General features: G+C 33.5%; 3 protein-coding genes across 4 annotated transcripts; 2 read left to right on the forward strand and 1 right to left on the reverse strand.

Moving 5' to 3' along the window:
* Window positions 1-49: 49 nt before the first annotated feature.
* Window positions 50-4,951, forward strand: Papi (tudor and KH domain containing protein papi). Its single transcript, XM_070293718.1, has 9 exons — window positions 50-275; window positions 443-612; window positions 761-1,193; window positions 1,688-2,020; window positions 2,261-2,482; window positions 2,664-2,821; window positions 3,056-3,276; window positions 3,347-3,527; window positions 4,566-4,951. The coding sequence occupies exons 2-9, from the start codon at window positions 496-498 to the stop codon at window positions 4,758-4,760; spliced, it is 1,860 nt and encodes a 619-aa protein (XP_070149819.1). The 5' UTR covers window positions 50-275; window positions 443-495; the 3' UTR covers window positions 4,761-4,951.
* Window positions 4,952-5,813: 862 nt separating this feature from the next.
* Window positions 5,814-8,650, forward strand: LOC138932155 (uncharacterized). The gene is made up of 2 exons (XM_070293719.1): window positions 5,814-6,354; window positions 6,981-8,650. Exons 1-2 carry the CDS (start codon window positions 6,343-6,345, stop codon window positions 7,293-7,295), a joined length of 327 nt encoding a protein of 108 aa, XP_070149820.1. The 5' UTR covers window positions 5,814-6,342; the 3' UTR covers window positions 7,296-8,650.
* Window positions 7,630-15,841, reverse strand: LOC138932153 (uncharacterized). 2 transcript variants are annotated; one of them, XM_070293717.1, is made up of 10 exons: window positions 15,421-15,841; window positions 14,358-14,580; window positions 13,873-14,111; window positions 13,436-13,770; window positions 12,585-13,203; window positions 11,981-12,332; window positions 11,365-11,767; window positions 10,924-11,189; window positions 10,622-10,806; window positions 7,630-10,378 (listed from the first exon to the last, which is right to left on the reverse strand). In XM_070293717.1, exons 2-10 carry the CDS (start codon window positions 14,457-14,459, stop codon window positions 10,315-10,317), a joined length of 2,565 nt encoding a protein of 854 aa, XP_070149818.1. In that variant the 5' UTR covers window positions 14,460-14,580; window positions 15,421-15,841; the 3' UTR covers window positions 7,630-10,314. The 2 variants fall into 2 exon arrangements, with proteins under 2 accessions (XP_070149818.1, XP_070149817.1); XM_070293716.1 differs by having other exon boundaries at window positions 14,358-14,593.
* Between the last annotated feature and the right edge of the window lie 196 nt (window positions 15,842-16,037).

The raw sequence follows: 16,037 nt of genomic DNA on the forward strand, positions 1-16,037 counted from the left end.
CTCGTATGAATCCGATCATCCAACCTATATACTAAGAAATCGAAGATTTCACAGTTACACGTGCCTTTCGCAATATTACGTATTACGTAGATTAGACTATAAGACTGCATAAGACGAGAAACGGAGAAGCGATTAGCAAAATGTAAACGCAGAGACTTACATAAAACACTATTTTTAGATCTTACGAACCGCTGTTTTATTGAACATATAAAATTTGTGTTTTTTTCCCATATCTCAACGTACTTTTACATGACACATTTTAGATACTAATTACGGTAAATATGCAATATATAAACTTCTTTTCTCTCATAAAAATTTGAAAACTTGCTATTATCGCAGACATTTTGAGTAGAAACTAACCAAAAATAATTGAAATCGTTTAAAATAATTATAAATTATATATAAATATTTTTTTTAATATATATGTATATGTTTGTTACAGATCACAACAAAATTTATCATTCTGTTTTGATTGCATAATCTTTCCATTGCAAGATGAGGTGGATATCAAATTTGGATAGAAAATTTGTAGTACCCATTTTAATTGGCATATCCTTGACAACTCTTAGTTGTATATCCCTGGCAATCTTGTTCTATCCTGTGTTTGAAAAGGTAAAGTTTATACTTTTGGCATAAAATTTTTTTATATCATATTTATTTCTTCATAATTACAAATCTTTCTCTCTCTTCCTATATAAGATTTAATAAAATTTATCTGTTCTCCCTAAATATAAATTTATCTATTACTATTATACTACAGGATGATGAGACAAGAGATGATAGTAATAATACAAAGAGATCTTGTAAGATAATAACATCCAGATGCACTACAGTACAATATAAAGTGCCTAAACAATTTGCATCTGCTATAATTGGTAGAGGTGGTTCAGTGATTCAAAAGATACAAGATACAACTGGCACACACATTACAATGAGTAGAAATGATATAGAGTCTCCGGATCGTGTCTGCATCATACAGGGTAATGAAATGGAAGGCATTCGTTTAGCAGAATCAATGATCAAAAACATAATAGACAATCAGCCTATCATCGAGACCTATGAATTGTTTGTGCCATATGAAGTTTGCGGAAACTTCGGAATTCTAAAAAGAAATGGGGATACTATGCAGCAAATACAAAGATCTTCTGGTGCAAAACTCATAATGGAAAATAGTGGTATTTATAAATCTGAAGGTGCTTATTTACTACTAGTGCTATTTTAATATTTTTTTTTATAACTTATCCAATTATGTTTGCTTTTTTTTATTAATTATACACTTCTATACACTTAATTTTTCTAGTTTATTAGTTTGTTAGTTAATTAAAAAATTATTTTTATCTATAAAATGATTTTCCAATTGTGTATGCTCTTATTACAATTTCATTACAATTCTCTAGTTTTTAATATAAAGTTCAAAAATCTCAATTTGCGTTTTATCTATTTTTAAATTCAAATTTTCGTTTTGTAAATTCTTATCAAATTTACAATATCTTTTTTCCATTTAATAGAGGAGTTCGTGTTTCTATAAAATTTATTGAAATTTATTTTCTAAATATACATATATATATATATTCATTAATATTGCATATATATGATAATTATATGTATATATTATAGATATGATAATTATATTGAATAATTGTTAATTATAATTATTATAATAATCATATTAATTCTTTCTTTATAGCTGGATGGAAAAGGAGAATAATAATAAAAGGAACTGCTGAGCAAATAGCATTAGCAGTTACTCAAATAGAAGATAAAATCCGAGAAGAAAGCGAAGCTCAAGCTCAGCTGAAGTGTGAAACAGCAACTGCAAGAATGCCTAGAATATCTCCTAGTAAAAACAGTGTTAAAGATATAATAGGCAATCAGCCTACTATCAAGACTTATGAATTTTCTGTACCACATAAAGTTTGTGGAAGAATCATAGGAAGAAATGGAAATACTATACAGCAAATACAAAGATTCTCTGGTGCAGAAATTGTAATTGAGAAAGATGTTACTAATATACCTCAAAGTATGTATTATTTTAATTTTTCCTCTTCTATTTTCTTATTTTAATAATTTATTTTTGCTTTATTGTTAATTATATTTTGGTATCCAATTTTATTATAATTACTTCTTGTGTTAAGAATTATATTAGAAATTTTAAATTCTTTAATAAAAATTTCTTTTATAATTATTAATTTTATATCAAGACTCGAGAGTGTATAGTAGTAATTATTGTAATAATTATGTATTAATTTTGTTTTCATAGATGATGAAAGGTGCATAATGTTAAGAGGAACTGCTGAGCAAATAGCTCTAGCCATTACTCAGATAAAAGATAAAATTCGAGAGGAAAACGAAACTCAAATTGACTTAAAGAATGACTTCACAATCACTGTGGAAAGAACACCAACATTCGAACCATCCTTTAACAATGATGTTAACATGTCCGACAATACTTCAGAGACTTCGCAGATTTCTTTACCACAAGGTATATAAAACACACAATAACTTTATTTCTGCGAAATGTTAATTGTAATTTTTCAATTCCAATTTAAGCAAATAGCATTAGCTATTACTCAAAGAGAAAATGAAGTGGAATTATATCGTTTTACTATTGTTTTATTATTAATTTGTTTGATTTTCGTGTAACTAACTTTTGTTGTTAACAGATGATGTAATGGAAGTATATGTATCTGCGGTGGAAACACCAAATATATTCTGGATTCATGTGATTGGCCCTGGAAACACAGCTTTAGATAACTTAATATTCGAAATGACAGAGTATTATAATAAAGAGGAAAATCGCGAATTTCATGCTTTGAAAAAGGTAAAAATATAAAAGAATAGAAACTTTAGAATGTTACCATAATTTCTCTAAATATTTTTTCTTAATACATCTTGTAAATGCTGCAGATATAAAATCTAATATGAAATCATTTTGAATAACCGTTTTTGAAATACACTAGATAGCAAGATGTTCAGAGTAATATATATAGGATAATACTACATTAATTATTAGTACAATTAATATTATTTCTCTATAAATGTTTGCTAATTTTAGGTAACTCCAGGTCAGATGGTAGCAGCTAAATTCAGTTATGATAACAAATGGTATCGCGCGGAAATAATAACCATTGTAGGAGATTCTCAATGCGAAGTCTATTACGTAGATTACGGAGATATTAATATCATCTCCACAGATGACGTGTTGGAGTTATGTACGGATATGTTGAGTTTACGATTGCAGGCCGTGGAGTGTTCGCTAGCGAATACGAAGCCACGGTAGGCCGACCGATTAATGATTCACGGTTATTGATTGACTTCAATGTTGATAAATGACTATTATTCTTAGAGAAAGCGAATGGAGCCGCGAAGCTTGTAACAAGTTCGCCGAACTTGTTCAAGTGGCGCAGTGGAAACCCCTTATCGCTAAAGTTAAAGGCTATAAAAAACGTCCGATTGGTTACGGGAAATCTCGCCGTGAAGGTTCACCGATTCCTTGCATCGATCTTTACGACAAGGATGGCGATAAGGTAAGAAATAAATGGATTTCTTCTTCGACATTCTAAATTCCTTAAATTTTTCTCAAGCAATAGTTTCGCTCTTTTAAATATTTTCTAGTTTCTGTAAGTCTATTTATATTTCTACAAAACATTGCATATATAAATACATAAAATCGTTGAAATTTTATACAATATTCTAAATTTATAACTGATAGTTTTAAAATTATGATACTTACCTTGGAAAAAATGGGGGAGCAAAAATGATAATGACTGTAATGTTTAAATATTGTTAATTAATATTGTCTGTAAATTAAATTTCAAAATAAGAATCCGACATATATAGAAAAACATTCACACAATTTCTCTGACATCATAATCCATATACAGCATAGGTGGTTAACAGAAGCTTAAGATTCAATAATAGAAAAAGGAGTAATAAAAGAGCCGAACTGTGGTTGTTGATACATAAATATTTATATCGATATATATGAATACTTCTATAATCATTATCATACGTTTCAATGTGTCCTAAGGAAGAAATTTCTATTCTCTTTTTTTTCTTTAAAACATATCCTTTTTTTTTTTTTTTTTTTTGTGGAACATTTTGTAATAAATTGTTAACTGTGTTTAATATCTGAGTGTACATTTCACCCGAATAATTGCGTTGTGCTGCAAATGCTAAAGACTTGCCAAATTGTACCATATTTTTACCACAAACTGCTGGTAAATGGAAAGCATAGATAAATACAGGCAAGAAAAAAAAAAGAGAAAAAATAGTTACATCATTATTCACGTTGTGTTCCCGTCAAATTAAAAATAATAATTATATCAATGTATAATAACTATTTATGTATTTTTACACACACATGTACATGCCTGGGGGGGGGGGGGGACATTTCGTGTAATTGTATCTCAAATTTATGATTTGTGATATTCCATAATACTATTTGGTTGGAAAATTGTATTGAAGCAAGTTAAAAAATCTGTGAAAGAAAATCTTGCCATAATTATACGTATTTTTTTTAAAATTCCGCTTTATAGATGTTTTTTTTATTGTTTCCTTCACAGGATATTAATATTAAGGAAACTCTGATACGTTTGGAATTGGCTCAATTCGAGGAAGAGGTCTGTTCAACCGCGAGTTCCACATTGTCACAAAATAAGTATGATCTTTCCGTTTTATCTTCTCCATTGATTGAACATGTTTCGAACGATTGTCGCGGTAAAGCCGCTTTTACTACCTCAACCTGCAAAAGCGATTGACTCATCAATTTTTCTAAAACAACTAGTTTTACCGCATTAATTATATAGTCTTATTAGAGATTCCTCTTTCATATAATTTTCTTATGTTAAAAGTCCAATCTATATATTAGGCATTTAAATTTCAGAACGAGATACTTAGCGTTAAATGCGATAGTAATGCTGATAAAGGACCAAACAAACATGTCTTTTGTTTATTATTATTATATATATATATATATATATAAACACGAACGCGCGCGCACACACACACACACACACGCACGCACACAAAATTATATATATATATTAAAAGTAATAATATATATTAAATATGTATTATATATATTTCATATATATATATATATATATAAAATAAAACGTGAAACATTACAATATATGGTCACAAAAATTTATTATAGAATTACATATATCCAGATAGATTAATATAATAATTGATTCGCGAGTAATGATAATGATTTGCGAATAGTTAATTGATTCATGAAATGAGACATCTGTCCTTTTCTTGGGAATTGTAGTTTTTATTAATTTCCTAGTTCAGATCTTGTTGTTTTTAAGTTGTTTTCAATTTTATCATTTTCATAATCTTTCTTATATTGTGACGCAGGAAATGAAAAGAATTGTTTAAGATATACATACTTTTTTTATGTTATTATGATCTTTATGTAAGATATTATTTTTAATCCATTTGTGTTGGAACTACACAACTTACACTTGTATCATGAAACAACAATATGGATTTATTTTTTAAGAATTCGTAATATTTATTTTTAAAATTATTTTCTAATTAAGGCATAATTATGACTTCTATGGCATTTTGTGTTGTATTTAATTTTTGTTTTTATTAATATTAATATATAAAAATCTATAAAAAAGAAAAGCGAAATATGCTTCGATAATTAAATTGCAACACAACAGAATAATTTTTAGTGATTGCTTTCTTAGAATAAGAGATTTTTTTTTGTAATGAAATAAAATTTTTCTTACTAAATATAATTAGTGCCTTCCTATAGTAAAGATTTAATTATATATCTTAAAAATATTATATAATAACTCTCTTGTACTTCTGTATTATATTTTTATACTATAATTGTGGATCTTTCAAACTATATAAGCGATTAAATAGTTATAAGCATAAGTGTAACAATGAAAGAGATTATTTTTTGTCAATAGTATGAACAGAAAAATAAATAGCTTTTGAAAAATTCGTTGTTAAATCGTCGACAAATGGCTGAATCGGCAGGCAAGCCGAATTGAATCGAGAAGAAAAATACGTGAGCGAAAAGAAAGAATGATCGAAAGTTTGATTGAAGATCAAAAGTATCGAGACGTGAATCTAGGAAGGAGGATATAATGATTCTTTTTCTCCGAGAGGACATTTCAACGGCTCGCGGTTGACAGTTTCGCGACAATTGACTCGCGACGGGATGGTGCAAGAAGTAGCCAGAAGTAATTGTCGGTTACTCTCAAAGAGACTAGAAAGCTGTGGCCGAGAGAAACATATAAAACGGCAACAACGAAGCCCCTCACTTTAGTTCGACGAACCGAACTGTTAAGCTTGCTTTCAGTTCATCACAAGAGGACGATGAATAATTTGGTAAATAATACATTTATAGTTTAATTTAATTATTCATTTCATCTTTGTTTCTTTTTTTATATCAAATCAAATCAATTTTGAACATAATAAAATATTAATTTCTTAATAAAAGGAAAAAATAGTATAAATATTCAGAAAAAATATTTATCAATTTCCGACAAAAGCAACGAAAATATTTCGTGATTCTACAGAAAGCGCTTTGAACGCAAAAGTTGATAGAAAATATTCAAAAAAATAAGTGGAGTAAAATAAATAATAGTAAAAGTAGATTTCTAATCTTTGCAATCCGAGAAATTGGTCTTAATTATTTTTTTATAATATTAAAATATCCAACAATTAAAAAATCTAATAAGCATTGAAATAAGAATTATTTTCTGTTCCATATATGATATTTAATTTTAGTAAAATAGATTCTTCTCTTCTTCTTAATATATACCATATAGTATATTTATCAATTTATATTATCAAAAATGAGTGATAGCGAAAAGAAATAATACGAAAAAATTAATTTACTTCGCAAGGAAAAGAAAAAAAATTACATGTTTTCTCTCTTCCGACGAGAAGTAATTCAATATGATGCGTCAGTGAAGAATCTTAAATATAATCATCTGTTTTTCGTATCGTAGGGTATCGTGTTGACGTTGCTGTGCGCCATTTATGGCGTATTAGGAGGTCGACGTTACATCGCAATTCCCGTCGACGGTATCGAAGGTATCGACGTCATCGAAGTGAACCCAATTACATCCTCGTTGTCGAGGGTGGCTCGACAAACGGAAGCATACGTACCGGTCGTTATACCCAGCGTCGTTCATCAAGAAGACTCGAGAGAACGTTCCGAGCGATCGGCCACACATGTCCTGGACTACGTCGATTTCGGGGGGCAGACTGGTTCCAACGGAGCCTATAGTTGGTACGCCGACTATCCGGCTCATCATTTATAATTTCTTTACTTCATCGAGGCGAAATAAAAGAGAGAATGTCGCGAATTTTGAATTATAATTAAAAGGATAATAATTGTATAAAGATTGCACGAATGAAAGTAATTATTGGAAGTGTGAAAGGTGAAAAAGATAGAAGATATATGGCGATACAAAAGACGAAGTTCTCCGAATTCTAATCTAAATAAATTCGAATATCTAAAGATTCAAGAGATTTACAATCTACGAATTATGATACGAATCAATGATAGGAAGTTTTCCTAAAGCAGGAAAGGATATTTTAAACATCGTATGATTCATGAGCTACATTTAAGAAAGATAATGTATATCTCACATTTTAAGCCAATTTTCTTTATTTTTTTCGTACTTGTTACGATACAATAAATAGTGAGAGGGTTTGACATCTCATCATTTTTACGTTAATATATTATATTCAGCTAGGTATCCATGGATCTAAAAATTCAGAGAAATGCATCGACCGATTCTCATTGCGGTTCGAATAAATCAGATCCATCGATTAAGACGATAGGTACAGCCTCAGGATATGATTATTTTTATCTTTGTACAACCAAGTGTAGTGCCCACACTTTATATATGCGTGTTTTCAAAATGTACAGAAATTAATGTACATATACGTAAAATACATATATATACCCGTACATCACTTAGGACATCAGAGTTGCTTTGCCACATCAAGTTAGACGTATCAAACATTTAGAAAATCCGACGTTAAATCATCGGATAAAGTTCTGAATCATAAATATCGAGACTCGATACGGTATATGTCTTCAAATGGGTCTAATTTCACATAGAAAAACATTCTTGATGTCTGGCATACACTAAAGCAGTTGCTCATTGAAAGCTCGTAAGCAACGCGCGAAGATATTATTGGGTTGATAACAAATTTAATAGCATTTATTACTATTGCATATATCTCTTTATGGATTCATTTTTATTTCTATTTTCTTTAGTTCCAGTCAAGAATACGCACATCGAAAAAAAATGTATATTGTAATCTTATTTTATATCAATTAAATTGCACAGAGTGATGGATAGATCCATGTTAGAATAGCCATCTGGTAATTAGTAGACAAAGGTTCGGTTGGACCTTTGATTAAATTATTATTATTATTATTATTATTATTATTATTATTATTATTATTATTATATATACACACACATATAATCTCTTTTCTTTTTTTCTTTTTTAAATTATCATCCCAGTTGGTTTTTCTATATGTATGGTATATAGTTCTCCTATAATATTAATTCTTTTACTCAATTAACTTCCCTTAAGAGATATGGTGTCAAATAAAATTCTAACTCATAACAGCGAGATTAAATCTTCAGAATAATTTCGCCAAATCTGCGAAATCAAAGGCATATGAGATATTTGGATTAAGATCGAACTCGAAACTGCTCGAAATTACCAATCACCAGATAAATGCTCTACTATGGACTTTACCCAACACTTTTTACTTATGACTAAGAAAACTGATGAAAAGATTTTGTGCCAAATAATCGAATTAGATTGAGGTATGAAAGAACATGCAAACTTCTCTTAAAAAAGAAAAGAATTTGAATCGACATTTAATTACGCTAGAGAAATAGAATGTTGGTGATATTATGCAACGAAGAAAACGATCGTTGAGTACAGAGTATCCAAGAAGAAAATTTTCTTCTGTATTGAGTGCTCGGGATAATGTGAAAGTTTTCTCGATGTGTGTATTAATAATAATAAATAATTGATCATAGTAGCCCAAATAAATCTATTATTTTTTCCTTTGGACGAGGAACGCAATCTTTTTCTTAAGAGCTTTATATTATAAAATTGCAAGCAAACGTCATTTTATCGATATTGAAATACGATCACAATGCTATACCATCCGAAATAAAAGACCAACGTTCGCTGCATATAGCCTCTCGAATTATTATTGATAGAAAATATTAATTAATTAATAATTATAATCATTTTGATTATTCCTGCCAAAAATTATAATTATTAGTTGATTCTACTGCTTTTATCCTCCGGTTACATGTAAAATTGTAATTTAATTCCCTCATTCCCAAATTCATTCTTCAACCAAATACATTTGTTCTTATTTTTAAAGCGTAATACAATACTACATTTAAGTTCTTCAAAGTTATCTTATAGGTTTATTATATGTTTTTTTTTGGTATATGGTATCGCATGTTGAACATTATGAAAATCATTTTGCAATTTGTACATATATCTTGTACATATAACCACGTTAATATAAATAAGACAATGAAAGTTTGCGAAATTTTATGGTTTGGTTTTTTATACCTGTTCTCAGACTCCTATAATTTCGGTTATATTTTGCCAGTTGAATTAATATGCAATTTAATAATGGACTACATTTTGACGCTCTTTTAACAAATTTCGATTTACTCTAACTGCACTATATTATGAAGACAAACCATGAGACTTTGTCAACTTTGCTTCCTATCTATAAAAAAAATATTTTGTAGAAAATTAGGTACACAGTAAGAGACATTGATGTCGATATATCGTGGAATTCGTCACTACTATTTCTAATAGTGATTATCAATCTGTCAAATGTGTCTCAAACAGAATAGACTATAATATGTCATTGGATGAGTGAATGTATGTACGTATATACATATAGTTCGTGCATATGTTACATACATACATGTTTATATAGTATTACACGACGTATGATACAGTATTCGTTATTATATTATTATTATGGCATCCAAAGTTATTTTTTTAATTTTGATAATTTTAATACACACATAGTGTTAAACAGCTATACAATTCCGTATGGGGATGAGAGAATTAATCGACAAAGATTATGAATAGTCGCATTATCTTTTATCTAAACCTAACCAGAGGACTGGCCAGCTTTCAAATATGATAATTTGTAAATACGACTTACGTGTCGCCGAATTCTCTCTCTCACCCTTCCTCATTTTCTTCTTACATGGTGTACTGGGAGAGTAGAATACGAGGCGTGACCATGGGTGTTGGTGCTTCGGGTCAAGTGGTGCACCAAGCAAGCACCACCTTCTTGAACGGGACAAAGATCGCATGATCCGGTTCGCTGTTAATAATAGAATTATTCTTGATTAAAGCTGAGGCAATTGGAGTTATCAGATTCTGAAGAAGGATGTAAAGGGAAGGAGGGAGGGGGAGAGAGAGAGAGAGAAAAACGCGGAAAGGTATCCCATTTTATTACTTCTTGCTTTAACAGTTTTTAATAAAAGAAAGCAACATATATATGCTTAATTTTTATAAATATTACGCGTCTGCAAAATATTTTGTATTTAGTTCCTCACAAACTTACCAATCGAAAAATCTCCTGCCGTGAAAAGTTCCATCGGATGAACCGTTAACATATGACAGTTCCACGCCCACGTGCGCATCTTCTCGGCCTGGAACCGGACCTACGTATCTTACACGCCCTTGGAGGACCCTGCCCTCCGGCGATATGACCTTCACAAGGTGATCTAATTTGAGATCTCTTGGTATCTGGAAAATTTTACGTAAAAATTTTGACAATTATAATCTAAAAGAAAATCTATTATTGAAAATGTGATTTAAGCGCAAAAATCTCCGTCTATGAATATAAGATAAACATGACGTTACCTTTGGCAAATATGGCTTGGCATCTTGTGGAGGATGCCAATCGCGAATTAAGTCAGGCTCCGAATGTCTTCGGGTCCTTCTTCGCCTCGCTGTTTGCTTACTCCAATAATCCGTGCTGACGCTCGATATCGTCAGCATAGAATCGATACTTCGCCGCAAATAATCTTCGGCTTCATCAATCAATGACTCGGTGGAATCCCCGCTATTTTCACCGCCGACCAAGTCTGAACGCAAATTGGGTAGACTACCGCGTGTCATTGGACACTCTGAAAATTATGACTATCTTCCTTCACTTTGAATTTACTTTCCGAATAGATGAACTCTCTCGAATATTTGTATACACAGATATATACACACATTTCTCTTTCTTTCTGGAATAATTGCATTGTGAATTCGCTTGAGAGAGAAATGCAGTAAGGACAGAGAATATACATATCATACCTTGAAAGGTCACCTTTGATCGTGTTCTCTTTGGTGCACTTTTTGAAATTCTGGAGGAGATCGACGGAGGATGCACATGTGTTGGAGAGGACGGCATCGAAGACCAAGTCGGACGTGGCGTAGAAGTCGCGACCGGAACTCTCCATGTGTCAAAGGACGCTGCCGTTGCTCTCCAAGAGTGTCTTCGCGGCGGACCACTGACAACCTCAAGACCGGGCGATGGTATCGACGTTAGAGAGCCGCGATATCGCGAAGGATACAAGTCAGTTGATAGTCTACAATCGCAGGGACTTGGCAGACTTGTTGCGGGATTGCAACGCGGCCAGTATCCCGCGGGAGAACCCAGGGACTCGCGTCTATGGATTTCTGGTGTACGAAAACCGTAGTTGCGCGAGTTGAAACACTAAAGAAGAAATATCATCGTATTCTTCTTTTTTCAATCATAGATTCTTTAGAAAATAAGATTTTCCTTGGAGAAATTTTAATATGTAGTAATGTGTTGAATATTTAGCAGATATGCAAAGGTGTAAAAGGAAAACATGCATACTCCTGCGATATCATAACAATTTGTTTATCTCTTTTTCTGTACACATTAACTGTTACATGTTAACTTTACCTGCGCGTGTGAATCATGGCACAAATGATCAGCGCTCCTTGATAACTCGGGTACCATGCTAGTGAAGCTGATGTCTGACAACATCACTCTTCTAGCTTCCCGAGTTTTGTCCGACAGCCTCAATCGGCCGGGCACGCCCGTTGGAAGCGCAAACTTGCTCGGCAGCGTCGTAAAGGTATGCGCAACCTTGTGAGCCAGATAGCTTTCGGATCGCCATTGTGCCGGAAGCGCGGAGATGTCCGTCTGGGCACCGGATTCTCTTCGGGCACCACTGCTACGATCCATTACTGGCCGCAACGGAGCGGAGCTCTTTCTACGACTGCTAGCTAGAGCCTCCCGGTGAATAATAGGTCTAGAAGGACGACAATATGATAATGATACATCTATCAATCTATCCTAATAAGAAGAAGAAACATATAATGCTTTGAAATTGGAAATCAACAACAATCTCCGATTATTATATATCTCCGAAATTAACCGATTGACGATAGTTCATTTTTAAGCTAAAATGTGAGCAACGTAAATTACATGGATATCGCAAATGCAATTTATGGATTTCTTAGACACAAAATCATTTGTAAGAAAAAAAAGATATTAAGTAAACCTGTAAGTTGTTGGCGGTGCAGCCAGAGTGTTTCTTCTCGCGACATGTCGCAAGGACGATCCTGTAGAGCTCTCAGCATCCTCCACAATTCCGCACTTGCTGATGTCCGTCTCGACTAAGACGGAACACTGCGACCACATCTTATTGAGCCTGGAGCTGGAACTCTCGTCGAATCTGTCAACGCTTTCCTCACGATCAATACTGGAACTTTGCGAAGAGACCGCCTCCTCGACAGAACTGGTCTTGTCGCCGTTGCAAACCAACGACTCGCTCTCCGCTGACTTTGTATACTTGAGTAGAACAGGCTGGCCGCTACCGGGGCCCGCATGCTGCCACGACTCGGTCTCCGTGATAGATACCAGATCCTCTTGCAGGCCGAGATCACGACAGGTTTCGTCTGTCGTAAATATCAGCTCGATGTCGTCCAGCTCCTCCGATTCATTCTCCGAATGTTCGTTCGGTCTCGACGAATCACCCGGTTGACTTTGACGAGGTGTCTGTAGTTGATCCGTGTGATCACTAAACACGGAATTGTCACCATCGGAAATGGATTTCAAACTTAAGTCCTCGCCGATATCTTTTTCAGGAACGTCCAAGTGGTCCATATTGACCCCATCGCCTAGAACAATGAATTCCTCTTTAAAAAATGTGTTTGAACGAAATTTCATTATTTCAGCGAAATAATGCGACTCCTAAAAGTGTCAATAAGAACAATCACGTCGTTTCTTCTTCGTTTTTTTTAAAGAAACACACCACATTTTTTGGTTTTTAATTCTCGTGATTGTTTTTATAGAATTTGTTGTCAAAAATTATTTATTATATCAATTTATTATGGAACCAGCTAACTCTACCTGAAACTTCTTGAGGCTCTTCCTCGTTACTAGTTGCGGTCGTTGTCGAAATCGAAGGTTTATCATTTTCACTTTGGACAATGTTTAGCATCGTAGACGCCGCCTGTGTAATTGTGGAGCTAGTAGTGCCTTTGGTAATTGCGGTTTTAGAAGATTTCGATAAAGTTTGAAGTCTACCGCATCGGCTAGCACGAGAAGGCAGATCGGGACTATCGTTGCCGCTGCTACTACTGCTGCTATGTCCAGAAGCAGGCTGATTGAATGTATTTCGAGCATTAGCATCGATCTTTTCTTTAGATACGTCCATGGTAGTTTTCGCAGAATCTGTTGGTCGACTGATACATAGAAAAATTCTCGGCGTTAATTCGTCAACCGAATCCTTATCCGGAAAGGATTTATCTTTCCGATGCTAGTAGTTAAATTAAAATTCTGCTTACTCCATACGAGAAACTTCTACGAGTCGGATGCGTTTCGACTGAAGCGGCGAGCTTGTCGCCGCATCACACGAGAATTCGCAGCTCCTGCTTAAGATTCTTCGCCTGAGGACGTGATTCTCAAGAGCCAGACGGCCCACTGCGTCGATGTAACTCTCGCTGGAAAAATCTCCGACGCTCTCTTGCAATCGGCGAAGCTCTTCGCGCGAAGAGTCCAGAGCCGTACGCAATGACACGATCGTCTGTATTATTACCAGGATAATTTGTATAATCTTTTATCCCGTCGAGGTATGTAGCAAATAAAATATTTCATATATTAAGTACAAATATTTCGGTGTATTTTTTACAGCAGATAAGTGACAGATGAATCGTTCGCAAAAAGAAACAATATCATAATACTAATAAATAACATATAACTAATTGGTATTTTTTTGCTCTTATCTATTCCATATGAAAAATATATAAATAAAAAAGGGAATGAATAGTACTTGGTGCAAGGCTCTTATGACATTTAATCCGGGTATTCCTGGTGATGGCAAGGTGTCCTTGAAGAGTCTCTGATGAGACGGTCGGCCAGCTGTGGCTTCCATGCCTCCTCCACCCCATCTAATGTTTCCAAATTGATTCTACTCCTTCCACGGATCATGCCGAATTCTCTGTTGTTCTTTGCCGTTTTCTTTTCTTTTTCTTGACTAAAGAGATCCTTGCTTTCTAAACACAAAGGCTTTCACCCGATTCAATTAAATCTCTTTATATCTCTTTGTTTTTCTGCAAAGTATAATATTGATTTTTCAAAGAACATGGATCATTGATGTTAAATAACATTAACTAAGCATCTTATTATTAATTTTCTATCTTTTTATTAGCATTAAAATAAATTAGTTTTTTTTATATACTACTTTTTTGTAGACTCTTGTTCGATAATATATAATAGATTAATAAAATATACTAAGACCTTTCTTTAACCCTTAAAAATCACATATGGGTCACATATTGATCCTATCAATATCTTAACAATAGAATATTTTGAAGATCACAATCAACGAAAAGAAATTTTTAAAATTTATTTTTTAACTTCTGTTATATATGGTCATTTTCTACAAGGAATATATATATATATAAATTTTTGTAAATTTTTTTAGCTTTTTTGAGATTTTTAGCACTGTGAAACAGCTAAATCCACAATAAGACATTGTGACCCAGGAACAGAGTAAAAAAAATGTATGACCTATAAGAGTTAAAGTTCATGGATTATCAAATAGCTGTAAAACTTAATTAATTGTTATAGAATTCATTTTCACTGTAGCATGTATGAATTTACTAATGCAGGATTATAAAAAAGAAAGTTTTCAATATATTTTATCAATTCTTAATGAAGAGAACAAGAGCCTAAAGCAAAACAACTCATATATATAAATATTTAATATAACAATAAAACAATGCACAAATAATTAATTAATAATATCTTTATAATGACCAGCCAGAAACAAGTTCCAAAGACTATACACGCATTAATGTTCAAATGTGTTTTTAAACAGGCATAATGTATACCATTGGACTACTCTGGGAAAACTGCAGGTGATCACCGCTGTCGAGACGACGGTCGATGACACAGTCGCGAAGACACAGCGACGACGATGATCGATCCGATCGTCGGCAAGGTCTTACATCGTGACGGACACCGAGAGACGCGAGGAACGTCGTGCACGATCACGGGACGAGGGAGAACCGAAGGGCGGCCGTGGCCGTCGACGGGGATATTCGATAGGGCACCGTCGCCCGTTTCGATCGCGCTCGATACTCAGGGTGACGCGCGAGGCATCGCGGCATCGCGCACCTTCGCCTGTCAGAACGAGAGTTTCGCCGCGAGCAACGAATCGACGACACGGGCAGAGAGAACGAGCTGTCAACTGTCAACTCGCACCTGCGATGCAGACGACGGGACGACGCGAGACGCTCCGCGGCAGGGCTGCCAACATTGGCATCTTTCCGGTAAGAGAACACAGATATGTCATGTCTCTCACGCAATTGGCTATCGAATAGAGAATTTTTCAAGTCCCGAAAAAATGTTTCTATTTGAAAAATATCTAATTCGAATAATGAAAGGCCCCGATGCGCGAACAATGGAAGATTATTAAATAATATTAATTATAAAAGACATATATAAT

This window comes from Polyergus mexicanus, unplaced genomic scaffold (genome assembly GCF_030449975.1).
Source record: "Polyergus mexicanus isolate NDT 795.1 unplaced genomic scaffold, iyPolMexi1.0 SCAF_4, whole genome shotgun sequence".
Taxonomy (NCBI): domain Eukaryota; kingdom Metazoa; phylum Arthropoda; class Insecta; order Hymenoptera; family Formicidae; genus Polyergus; species Polyergus mexicanus.

What these genes read in the sequence shown, in the direction of transcription:
- LOC138932153 (XM_070293717.1), bottom strand. Translation starts at nt 14,459, where the DNA reads ATGGAAGCCACAGCTGGCCGACCGTCTCATCAGAGACTCTTCAAGGAC. An exon ending in GTAGAAGTTTCTCGTATGGA is followed by an intron (nt 13,771 to 13,872) that starts GTAAGCAGAATT and finishes TCTATGTATCAG; the next exon opens with TCGACCAACAGATTCTGCGA. An exon ending in GCACCGCCAACAACTTACAG is followed by an intron (nt 12,333 to 12,584) that starts GTTTACTTAATA and finishes TCGTCCTTCTAG; the next exon opens with ACCTATTATTCACCGGGAGG.
- Papi (XM_070293718.1), top strand. Translation starts at nt 496, where the DNA reads ATGAGGTGGATATCAAATTTGGATAGAAAATTTGTAGTACCCATTTTA. An exon ending in AATTTCATGCTTTGAAAAAG is followed by an intron (nt 2,822 to 3,055) that starts GTAAAAATATAA and finishes TGCTAATTTTAG; the next exon opens with GTAACTCCAGGTCAGATGGT. An exon ending in ACGACAAGGATGGCGATAAG is followed by an intron (nt 3,528 to 4,565) that starts GTAAGAAATAAA and finishes TTTCCTTCACAG; the next exon opens with GATATTAATATTAAGGAAAC.